Source organism: Macaca fascicularis, chromosome 18, assembly GCF_037993035.2.
Source record: "Macaca fascicularis isolate 582-1 chromosome 18, T2T-MFA8v1.1".
NCBI classification, from domain to species: domain Eukaryota; kingdom Metazoa; phylum Chordata; class Mammalia; order Primates; family Cercopithecidae; genus Macaca; species Macaca fascicularis.
Window position 1 is genome coordinate 22041499 of NC_088392.1, and position 12943 is coordinate 22054441.

General features: G+C 44.9%; 1 protein-coding gene and 1 pseudogene across 50 annotated transcripts in view; one reads left to right on the forward strand and one right to left on the reverse strand.

The window, feature by feature from the left end:
* The window catches only part of ZNF532 (zinc finger protein 532), a 128305-nt gene that overhangs the window by 59977 nt on the left and 55385 nt on the right, over window positions 1-12943 (reverse strand). For all 50 annotated transcript variants that reach the window (XR_012427108.1, XR_012427109.1, XR_012427107.1 and 47 more), the window contains one exon: window positions 8064-10426. Coding sequence is in view for 42 of the 50 variants with exons in the window: in XM_074022413.1 (XP_073878514.1) it covers window positions 8064-10409 (2346 nt within the window). In the remaining 8 variants the exon portion in view is untranslated. The remainder of the gene's footprint in view (window positions 1-8063; window positions 10427-12943) is intronic.
* Window positions 2467-2636, forward strand: LOC123570135 (U2 spliceosomal RNA; annotated as a pseudogene).

Here is a 12943-nt window from a genome sequence, read left to right on the forward strand (position 1 = left end):
ATAAAAGGAAAGATTAAAAAAGGGGATAGTGACTGAGCTAAATCAAGAAAAGTGTGTTCTTAAGAGAGAGGCTGAGGTCTTAAAAGAGGCTCAGCTCACCAGATGTGAAAGGAAAAAGAAGCAATTCTCACTCCTAACTGCTTTTAAAGACGGGGCTAAGAAAGGAAATTTACACTGGGCGGAGAAAATGTCTTCAATTCAGAGACAACAGAAATCCCAGGAAGTCAAATGGAAAGTCACCCTCCCAGGAAGCCTAACTGCAAAAACAACTGAGATTGGGGTCTGAAAGTCTCTGGCAGAGCACAATAATGCAATTACAGAATCTCTCACTGAAGACAGGACAGCTACATTAGGATCTTTTTTAAAAAATGGAGTAAAACGTCCACTTTCAGGAAAATGGAATAAAAGTCACTTTCCCTATTCTTCCCATTAAGTACAACTCAAAACCCTGAACATTATATATAAAGTAAACATAAAAGGACTCTGAAATGTGGAGTGAAAGATTAGCTAGGGACCTCAAGACCCTACGAATGACAGGGTAGTCAGTTCCCTAGGTTTCTCTTTGCCTCATATGTACCAGATTTGGAGCTGAAGAAGCTAGTAACCCAAAAGGCCAATGGGAAGAGACAAAAAAAAAATATCCCCAAGAAAGCCTGTGCTCTGTAGCCGACGACCAGGAAAGGGGTGCCTAGGAAAACAGAAAACTTTTAAATGAAGACTGCTCTACTCCAGCCAAATCCTACAGAAAACGCTGTGGCTTCACCCCAATCTGTGCCAAGTCGAGGGGAGTCAAGACTTCATTCAACCCTCTTGAGACTGTAACAAGCTGCCTGTCCCAACGCCCCTACCCAGATGGTGGGTGTCAGAGAAGGCCAGTAGCAAAGGGGAGTTTTCATCTCTGCCAATTCCCCCACCACCAGCCCAGCAGGTTTGTTTTTTTTTTTAAACCCTAAAAAAGGAATCTGCAGGTCCAGATGGTTTCACTGGAGAATGCTACCAAACGAAGAATTCTACCAAACAAAGAAAAACTAACACCAATTATACACACTCTCTTCCAGAAAAATTGAAGAGGAGGGAATACTTCTCAATTCTTTAAAAAATGAGTATCAACCTATCTCAAACCAGATAAGAACAGAACAAAAAAGGAAATCTACATGGATATAGATGCAGAACTTCTTAACAAAATAGCAGCAATTATAATTCAAAATATATAAAAAGAATGGCCGGGCGCGGTGGCTCAAGCCTGTAATCCCAGAACTTTGGGAGGCCGAGACGGGCGGATCACAAGGTCAGGAGATCAAGACCATCCTGGCTAACACGGTGAAACCCCGTCTCTACTAAAAAATACAAAAAAACTAGCCGGGCGCGGTGGCAGGCGCCTGTAGTCCCAGCTACTCGGGAGGCTGAGCCAGGAGAATGGCGTGAACCCGGGAGGCAGAGCTTGCAGTGAGCTGAGATCCGGCCACTGCACTCCAGCCTGGGCAACAGAGCAAGACTCCATCTCAAAAAAAAAAAAAAAAAAAAAAGAAATACGCAGCTTGACCAAGTGGGATTCATTTCAGAAATGCAAGGCTATTTTGATATCTGAAATATCAATATAATCTACCCAAAAAAACCCTGAAACCAATAACTGAGTTCAACAGAGTCAAAGGATACACAATATGTAAAAATTATTTGTCTCTATACATATTAGCGATCAATATGTCCTCACCAAAAAATATGATACCACTTATGATTGTTTGAAAAAATAAAACTAACAAAACATGCACAGGACTTACATGATGAAAACTACAAGGCTGGCGCAGCGGCTCACACCTGTAATCCCTGCACTTTGGGAGGCTGAGGCGGGCGAATCACCTGAGGTCAGGAGTTCGAGATCAGCCTGACCAACATGGAGAAACCCCGTCTCAACCCCATCTCTACTAAAAGTACAAAATTAGCCGGGCATGGTGGCACATGCCTGTAATCCCAGCTACTCGGGAGGCTAAGGCAGGAGAATCACTTGAACCCGGGAGACGGAGGTTGCCGTGAGCCGAGTTTGCACCACTGCACTCCAGCCTGAGCAACAAGAGTAAAACGCCATCTCAAAAAAAAAAAAAAAAAAGAAAAGAAAACTACAGGTCGGGCGCGGTGGCTCAAGCCTGTAATCCCAGCACTTTGGGAGGCCGAGACGGGCAGATCACAAGGTCAGCAGATCGAGACCATCCTGGCTAACCCGGTGAAACCCCGTCTCTACTAAAAAATACAAAAAACTAGCCCGGCGAGGTGGCGGGCGACTGTAATCCCAGCTACTGGGGAGGCTGAGGCAGGAGAATGGCGGAAACCCGGGAGGCGGAGCTTGCAGTGAGCTGAGATCCGGCCACTGCACTCCAGCCTGGGTGACAGAGCGAGACTCTGTCTCCAAAAAAAAGAAAAAAAGAAAAGAAAACTACAAAACAAAGAATCAAAGATATAAATAAATGAAAAATCACTTCTCGGCCTTTTGGCTAAGAACAAGTGTAGTATCTGTTCTTATTAGTATAAATAAATGAAGAATCTGTGCTCATGTTCATGGATTGAAAGGCTCAATATAGTAAAGATGTCAATTCTCCCCCAAACTGATATGTAGGTTTAATGCAATTCCTATCAAAATCCCAGCATGTTGTTTTACAGAAATAGACAACATATAAAAGGTAAAAGAACTAGATTAGTGAAAACAATTTTGGGAAAGAAAAATCAATTGGAGGCATCCATCTACCAGATTCGAAGACTACCTACAGTACTCAGACTGTAGATACTGGTAGACGGACAGACACACAGATCAATGGAACAGAATAAAGAACTCAGAAACAACCCCACACAAATGCCTGACTGATACTTGACAAAGGGGCAAAAGCAATTCATTGGAGGATGACAGCATCTTCAACAAATATCCATGTATGGGGGAAAAAAAAATGACCCTCCACCTAAATCTCACACCTGATACCAACATCAACTCAAAATGAGTCACAGACTTAAATGTAAATCACAGAATTATAAAGCGTTAAGGAAAAAAACATGGGAGAAAATGTTTAGAATCTAGAGCTATGCCTTACACTTGACACCAAAAGCAGGGGTCATAAAATGGAAAACTGATATACTTGACTTCATGAAAATTACAAACTTTTGCTCTGCTAAAGACCTGTTAAGAGGATGAAAAGACAAGTTACAGACTAGGCGAAAACACTTGCAACCACATAGCCAACAAAAGACTAGTATCTAGGCTCTATCAAGAACTTGTGAAACTCAATGGTTTGTTGTAAAAGCAAACAACCTAATTAGAAATGGGCAAAAGATATGAAGAGACATTTCACCAAAAAGGAAAAACAGATGGCAAATTAAACCCATGAAAAGGTGTTCAACATCGTTAGCCACTAGGGAAACACAAACTGAAACCACAATAAAATAATACCACGCACCTATCAAAATGGCTAAAATAAAAAATGGTACCACCATCAAATGCTGGAGGATGCAGAGAAACTGGATCCCTTGTGTGCTGCTCCTGGGAATATAAAATGGTACAGCCACTCTGCAAAACAGTTTAAGAGTCTAAACATGCAAATACCACACAAGCCAGCAATTATATTCTGCTGATAAATAGGCATTTATCCCAGAGAAATAAAAACTTATGTCCACACAAAACCCAGTACACAATGTTAATAACAGCTTTATCCATCATAGCCCCCAACTGGATCCAATGCAGATGTCTTTCAACAAGTGAATGGTTAAACGAACTATGGTAAACCATACAACGGAATCTACTCAGCAATAAAAAGGAATATACTATTGATATACGCAACAACCAGGGAAATATGCTGAGTGGAAAAAAAGCCAATCCTAAGGAGTTATATACGATATTATTCCATCTATATAACATTCCTGAAATGACGAAATTATAGAAATGAAAAACAGCTTAGTGATTGCCAGGGTTAAGGAGCGAGGAGAGGGTGTGGGTGGCTATAAATGAGCAATATGAGATCTTTGTAGTGCTGGAAAAGCTCTGTTATCTTGACTGAGTCAATGCCCATTTCCCAGTTGTGATACTGTTCTATAGTTTTGTGAGATGTTACCATTGTGGGGAACTGGATGAAGGGTATACAAGTTGTCTCTGTATTATTTCTTACATAGATCTATAATTATCTCAAAAGAAAAAGGGAAGGAGGTCCCTCTGCCAAAGTAGTACCTTTCTCCAGACCTGGTAAACCAAGGAGCTGAAAGGCACTGAGTGAAGAGTGATGGACCTGCCAATCTAGCAAGGACCCCAGAGGCCACACCCCTTACACTTTCTGAACCATGAACAGTGGCAGCAGGGTCGGTTCAGGAATCCACTTCAGGTGACGAGACTAGACTGACTAGACACTAATGTGCAGACCCAGGGCACCCTGACTCAGAGTCGCAGGCACAGGCTTAAATTGCACTGGGTTCCTACCCCAGAAAGCACAGGCCAGGGTGTGAGCACTGAAAAGCTGTTACAATGTGGGCTGGTATACTCTTCCAATTCACCCATGAGCTACCAAGAATGTGGAGGTCTATGGGGAAATGGAAAGTTAAAGTGTTAAATACATGGAATACTGGCTGGACAGGGTGGATCACATCTATAATTCCAGCACTTTGGGAGGCTGAGGCGGGTGGATCACTTGAGGTCAGGAGTTCAAGACCAGCCTGGCCAACATGGTGAAACTCCGTCTCTACTAAAAATACAAAAATTAGCTGGATGTGATGGTGTGTGCCTGTAATCCTGGCTGCTCTGGAGGCTGAGGCAGGAGAATCACTTGAACCCAGGAGGCAGAGGTTGCCGTGAGCCGAGATTATGCCACTGCACTCCAGCCTGGGCGACAGAGTGAGACTCTATCTCAAAAAAATATATATGGAACGTGTTGGACAACAGAGGAAAGGAGGGGCTCGGCACAGCCGCCGGTACCTCAGGCTCCCCTGGGTCCATTTCTAGATTTGTAAGCGGTCATGTGCGTTTTAAGTGCCACCCTCAGACAGAAACCAAGTTCTGTGGGTAGATGTTTTCCCAATCGAGTTGAACAAACTATAAACTGGCCGACAGTCATGTGACTGGCAAGTGAAAAGGATGAAACAAAGGCTACTTTCTCTTTTCTTTTCTCCCTGTCTTACTGCAGCCCCCACCTCCTGCTCCCATGGCTGCTGGATGGCACCCTGGGCAACAGTAATGGGCGAGAACCCCCATGGTCACATGTGGAGGCTAGGATGGCAACAGCCACAGGAATTCTACTGAGCCCCTAGAACCGAGGAAGAGACTCCAGGTTGGGTTAAACCATGAATGCTGAAGACACAGCAGCTACTCCCACTGAGGCAGAAGCCACACTCCCCGCCTGGGTCTGAGTGACACAGTCTGGCTGCGTCTGGGAAATGGGAAGCTGTGGAGAGGCATTCTGGATCCAGTGAGAAAGGGGAAACGAGGAACAGGAGGACAGCGTGCTATGGGGCCTTTTCACACTGCTGGTCCTGCAGTGCGTGGCTATGCAGTGGGCTGAAGCTCGCTACAAACCAACGCCCTTCTGTGGTGAGCTGAGTGGCCTACATAGATGAGGGCATGGCTGCAAAAAGGACACAGAACAGGAGGTGAGTGTTTTGCTTGTGTGTATCTGGCCTGAGAGTTAAATGTACATTCTGCCCCGATTCACTCCTTGGGATTCCGCGTGAAATAGGTGACCTGCGTTATTTTACTCATCCCAGCAAGACACAAAAGTGATGCCGAAGCAACCACACACAAAAGAAAAGATGTTAATCTCTCCTCCCGGGGCAGAGCTTCACCCATTTCACCCTAGTTTGGCTGTTGAGCCTAAAAGGTTAATAAAGAACAAAAACTAGGGAAACACAGGGAAGAAGGAAATCCTACCCACCTGCCCATGCCCTTCCTTGCTCTCAGAGAAGGAGGTCTCAGACAGACACATCTGAGGGTAGCTCCAAAGGCCAGATACAGAGCACACAGCTCACAGTGAGAACCCTCCTAAACCAGGACACAGTCGACCACTCTACACAGTCCAGCAGCAGACAGACACGAGACAAGAGGAAAACAGAAATGAAGAAAGAGCTGTTTGGCGTTTCCCCCTTTTTTACTGCATCCCGTTAGGATGAAAAGAAATATTATCCTTTTGATGAAGTGGTATCAAGATGGGAGGACATCCATGGAGACAGAACCCAGGCATTGTCACCGGGCTAGGTTAACAGCTGGAGCCATCACAGCCTTCTTAAACTAAGTCGCTGCTTTCCTGTTTTATGGGCATTTTACTGCTGGAGTCAATGAAACATTTAACATTTAAACCTGCAAGAATGCTGTCAAAACTCTTTATTGCTTCCATTTCCACTAAACTGAAAAACCAGAGAAAAAAATTACCGGGGTATTCTTGATCTTTCGTTCCCCAAACTCGAAATGCTACAAAGAACTTAAACCAGTAATTACCCTTGAGGAACTAATCACCAAGATAGTACCAAACTTCTGAACTGCAGCACAAACATCCTAATTAACAAACTATTGGAGGGGGAAAAAAGGAAAGCCCAGTTTACTGCTAAATCTTTATAAAGAGATGTTTGAGGGGCAGAGTATATTAGCTCAAACTAGTGCTCCCTTTGAATTTCACAAGTGGTTTTTTGTTTGTTTGTTTGTTTGTTTTTTGGAGACAGGGTCTTGCTCTGTCACCTGAGGCTGGAGTGCCATGGTATGATCTCAGCTCACTGCAACCTCCACCTCCCAGGCTCAAGTGATCTTTCCACCTCAGCCTCCCAAGTAGCTGGGACCACAGGCACGCGCTACCAAGCCCAGCTAACGTTTGGTATTTTTGGTAGAGGCGAGGTTTTGCCATGTTCCCCAGGCTGGTCTTGAACTCCCAAGCTCAGGCAATTCACCTGTCTCGGCCTCCCAAAGTGCTGGGATTACAGGCATAAGCCACTGTGCCCAGTCAAATTTCACAAGTTTTCTGGTTTGGACATTATGTCACATGGTCTAACTCCAATTTATTTCATTCAACATGTCTAATTACTTCCAAATAACAGTATTATAAATTTATGATAAATACATTTCTCTATTAGCTAAAAGTTGCCTCATGAAGTAGCAAATGATGGAGATAAAAGGCTGGCTGATGCCCACTGTGAAATGTAATTCACAAACATCGACCTGCACTTCACTACAAAACAAAAGCTGCAAACACATACAAAGGTATTCTGTTTAATTGGAGGTGGGTTTGCCATTTGTGGCTTAAATTCATTGCAGTGAAGGATATTACTGAACACACTTCTGGACCACCATCTTAAGTAAGCAGACATGCCATAGAAGTGGGTACTGCTAAATGCATTCAACTATAAAAGAAAGATCAGCATTATAAACAACAGTAAGCTCAGTACAGCTGCCAGCAGATAAATAACAGTAAGTATTTTTCTAAATATCAAAATTGTCACTAACTCAGGAACTCTGATGATGAAGCCTGGCTCAAACACCTAATACAACAGGATGACACTATAATCAGCTAAATTTCAGACTTTCAATATACATTCCAATGACCAAATGATTACCAAAATCTAAAGTTCCACAACTCAATTAGTACATATATATTATCTTCCCAAAAAAAACTATTCTATTAAAATAAGATCAATGTTTCAACATTGTTTCTATTCTTTTTTTTAATAGGTATGATCTCGCCCCAATGCCAGGCTATAGTGCAGTGGCTCAATCACAGCTCACCGCAGCTTCGAACTCCTGGACTCAAGCAATCTTCCCATCTCAGCCTCCCGAGTATAGCTGGGGGCAACAGGCACATGCCACTGCTGCCACAACCACCACCGCCACTACCACTCCTGCTACCACCTCCATCACCGCCGCCACCACCACATCCCCAGCTAATTTTCTCTATTCTATGAGAACAATCCTTACTGGATCATGTGCCTGGCTGCACAGGCATGCATGCACACACACACCCATCCATTCCACTGCATTCCCACCCTAAAATCAAGGACATCTTATCAAGCACTCATGCCTACAGACTCATCACTGAAACACGAAAATGTAAATGATACTCTACTTGTCCACTCGTATCTGCAGCCTGCTGGAAATGTGTAGCCAGTGACGTCTCGTCCTGGAAGACTTCATTACACTCCAAACATTTTAGACTATGTCTACACAGTTTGGAGGGGTCTTCATCTAGGGGCATGGCTGGGGTGATGGGAGTGCTTGAAGGAGCCGATATGACTGTCCCAGTTATGCCAGACTGAATTTTTGTGACAGTGTGTGTGCCAGCTCCCACAGGGCTCTGAAGAGTGGAAGTTGAAGTGGAAGTATTGCTTGATGGAGAAACTATCATTTGATCTGCTGGGACTGGCTTTAAAATTAAGTGGGAGCATTGCATTACCACCCCTTTCTCCTTATGCCCACGGGCATGGGAAAGGAGGCTGCATTTGTTGTAAAAAACGAGGTTCTTTGTACAATGGTTGCACGTTACTTCGATGCGCACGCTCCGTCTGTCGTAGTGCTGGGTGAGACTCTTTTCAAGTGCAAAGGAGTCCCCACACTCCAAGCACTTGTACCCACGCGTCGGTAACGTGATCCCTGCATTGGCGGGAGGACTGAGGTTTGGGATGTAAACAGGGACTGGATTGACACTGCTCAGCACCTTGTTGAAAGCTTCCACCACAGAACTCTGCAAGGACGACACCACCTGGACTCGAGACACCTTTTTGGGGGGTTGCGAGGCTGCTGCATTGATTATTGCCTGCTTTATTTGTTGCTGAGGTTTGGTTAGCACTTGGCGGAGTTCAGAGGTGGCCTGGGCACCCTGAGGCAAAAGGTTAAGGTTGGCAAGGTGCACAGTCTTTGGCACGAGTTTGGCGTTGGCCAGGCTGGATGCCGGCACCACGACAGTTTGCTGCTGGATGGCATTGGCGGCTTTAATGATGGCGCTGCTGGCGCTCTGGACAGAGGCAGCAGATATGACCGTGGCTTTCACCGTGGTGTTGTTAGCGAGCTTCAAATTAATGACTTGGGATCCTGCCGTCTTTACAGCAGACACTGGGAGGAAAGCAGTAGCCACAGGCTTGATTGTGACCTGTTTAGGGGTGAGCTCTGCAGGGGAAACTGCATTGGTCACGACCGCGGACTGGAGAGGCGCCCTGGGGGGAGAGGAAAGGACGGCGGCTGATGCTGGAGATGACAGAAGGGATGTCACAGAGGCCATCACGGATGCTGTCTGCTCGGAAGGTTTCTTCCCAGAGTCAAGATCCACTTCTGGCAGTACCCTGGTCACTGTTCTCTTGATTTCCCCAGAAGATGTCTTAATGGTTTTTATGCGAACTTTGGGGATTGCTGGTGTGGACCCTGCGGGAGAGGATGGGGATCCCTTGCTGCTGTTCTCACTTGAGATGCTTCTGGGACTATCTGGTTGTTTTAGGGATGGTTTTTTGGTCCCGTCGATCAGATTTTGGGATTCAGGAGACTTGTCGGCGGCTCTCGGACTGTCGTTTACTTCTTTTGGTAACGGGGAGGATTCCCTCGAATTGGCCACTGGTTCTTTGCAGGAGTCTGAAGCCGCCTTTTTAGCGCTAAGAGCCGCGATGGCAGCGATGCAGGACGAGAGCTTGGAGGACGACTTTGTCTTTGATGGCGCAACGCCGGGAAGGCCAGCGTCATTCTTCTCGGAGCTCGGCTTCCCATCCGGGACTCTGTTTTCCAGCACCTTGTCAGAGTTTTCCTTCAATTTATCCTCTGCTTTTCTGACTTTAAAAGGTTCATAAACGCTCAGGTTTATAGAATTGGCTTCTGCTTCTCTCTTAACAACTTTGTTTTTCTCCATATTGCCTGACGTGGAAAGTCCCATTTTGCTGGAGTTTTCCCCTCCCAGTGCCTTCAGCTTATCGTAGTCCTGCTGGGGAGCCGACCCCGTCAACACGTTCGACCTGAAGCTTGATCGCACATCCTCCTTGTCAGGAGGGTCATCTACCTCAATCTTCTCATCGTCGTCAAACTCTTCAGCACTGGAGATCGGGCTAAACTGGCTGAACGTCGAGTCTTTCAGAGTCACCTCAGAGGCAGGCACATCTCCTTTCAAGGACTTCGCTCCATCTTTACTGTAACTGTCGAGGGTGGACGCTGTGAGAAACCCATTATGTAGGCCATTGCCGGTGGGGTTGTGGCCGTCTTTCTCCCCGCCCTCGGACGAGTCGATGTTCCGAACATTCTTGACGATGACGCTGACACCCACGTCAGAAGATGATGGTGCGTGGGAGTCGTCCTCTCCGTGAGCGTTCTGCTTCATGTGGCTTTCGTGGTCATCATGTCCAGACTCAATAGCTGCTTTAGGATCGACCATATCTGGGATGTCAAATGCTGCCAGGAGGTCATCAAAGTCTGGGGTCTTCATATCCCCCATGGTCATGAATTTGAGCAGATGTTCTGTTAAATGAGCAGAAAATAGTTCCATCAGAAATTGATATTTCCTCGCGATGAGATAAAACCCCTATGCAACTCGCACTAACGTAACTGATTACCAAGAAAGAGCAAGGAGGTAACTGCATTTACGGTAACTACGAAACTCTGAGTCCAAGTGGACAAACATCAAGAAAACACATGTAAGACCTAGATAATTTTAGCTTCAAAAGTGATCCCTTCATACTGCTGTACAGCGTTACCAGCATGGCTCCCAGCTAACAAGAATGAAGTTGACTGAAACGGCTGTAGCCTAGAAAAACAGGTTCTGGTTTAGCAACTAGAAAATGTGTCATTTTCATAAAAAGCTACTTCCAACATATTCTGATCTTGACAGTATTTAATTCCGCTAGCAAAATTATCACTATCATCGTCACCATCAGATTTGGGATACCTTATTAAAAGAAACATGCCACAATCAAAAAAGCCAATTACAGATTTCAATATTCATCCACAGAAAGAAAAGAAACGAGCATCCACACCCACCGCAGGATACCTGCTAATAAATTCCAGTTGGGACTTTTTTTTAAAAAAAAACCCTAAGGAGCTGATTCCGTCCATTTTTATTTAACCCTAATTTTCCCTATTATGTTTGTTAAAAAAGAAACACTCTCAGATGATAGGAGGATGGAGAGTTTTAGAAAAATGGCTGGTCACAGCCGTTACTAAACATGAAGGATATATGAATACATGCAGTGCTTGAGGGTCTTTAAAAGGGGCCCATCCCCCCACCTGCAGAGGACAAGTGACTGTCAGGGGGAAATAAAGCCTCCACTGCAGGGGGTATGTTCTGCTCCCTGGACCCCCAGCCTTCCGTCCTGGGACTCTACTGTTTCCTGGTCTGTGTGTACTTGTCTCCTCTTACAGACTGGCCTGTAAGCTGCCTGAGGACAGGCAAAGTGTCACTCATCTTTCTAGCACAAATGTCAGATAATTAACGCAATACCAAGACAGGTTCTAGCATAAATGTCAAATAATTAATGCAACACCAAGACAGGCACTGGGTTTATAACAGAAGAACAGGGCTGGACCCAGCTCTGACACTCACTAGCTCTGGGGCCCTCAGGATGTGAGAGGATCTCTTGGATCTGTTCCTTCTGCAGTGGAGGCAAACAGCCAGGGAGAGAAGGAAAGGAAAGAGGGAACAGGAGAGAGCAAGAGAAGAGAAAGAGGAATGAAGCAAGCAGCAGTCAGTCGGAAGGGAAGAGGGTAGCAGCTGACTTCAGGCAACTTTCAGTGGAAGAATTCACCTAGCCAATTTAGATGTGTGTTCCTTGACAGACTCTGTTCTTTAGTATTTACTGTGTTATTATCCTTCCTTCAAATCTGTTTTAGTGATCCCTGACACGTTGTCTCCTTCCACATCTTACTGAAGCACTTGATTTTTTTTTTCTTGTACAATCTAGAAAACATCACACATTCCTAATAAAAGTAACTATTCCAGGGTCAAGAGAGAATTTCTACTTAGTGAGAATATACATGCCTGAGAAAACTCATATACACCACAAATCTATCAACAGCTAAGACCCTCAGCACATTAACTCACTCTGGGGACACATCCAAACACTGTGAAGAATTTGGTTAGGAAAAACTACTGTTGAAGGCAAAATCAACGCTTAGAGTTCGATGGGAGCTGAAGAATAAATGGGTTCGATGGGAGCTGAAGAATAAATCTGCTTCTATTCACACCTGTCTCAGTTAATACCAAGCTGAAGAAGTCACGCGTGCTTTTCTTTCGATGGCTTCCTCAGCCTAGAGAAAACCCTCCGTGACCACTCTTCTCTCAGAGGGGGCCTGCGGAAACAGGGGGGGAGTAACATATCCCCAGCACCAAACTACCACCAATGCGAAAAGTACACGGGATATAAAACATTAACATCTCCAAAGGGATACTGAAGTACAAATATCTATGAGAAGTCAGACCCAGTAGGAAAGTCTGTGATTATGATTTTGTTTTTTAAATGAAATTGAACATTTAAACTGCAAAATGTGGGGAATGAAAAAGCCATCTGTCAGGCACTATATCCATAAAAGAATCCACCCACTTACAAATAATCCCTGAATGTCACCACTCTTATTTCTATCCATCATCCTGGGGCCATAAATGGAATACTCACAATAAAACTGCCATTAGCAGAGTATTCCTGTGATCTGTCTTTACCAACCATGTTGATCTAAAGTTGGAGGTCACTGTTATTAGAAAACTCAAGACACCACCCCCTACCCCACCAGGGTTGAAAGGGCCTGAAAAGAAGATTTTTAACTGATGCAAAGCTTGGGCTCAGGCTCTGGAAGTCCCCATGGTAGCGGGGCTCTGCCCTAGTCCCTCCACCTTTTCTTTCGAGCTTCACAGGATTTATGTCATTTGCCCTCTCTTTATGACTTTGGTGAGCAAAAGACTTTATACAGTTACACACTGTTCATCCCAGAGGGCAGTCGGTTCAGGAACAAAAAGAAGATAAGAGATAATTCAAATACTCAGTG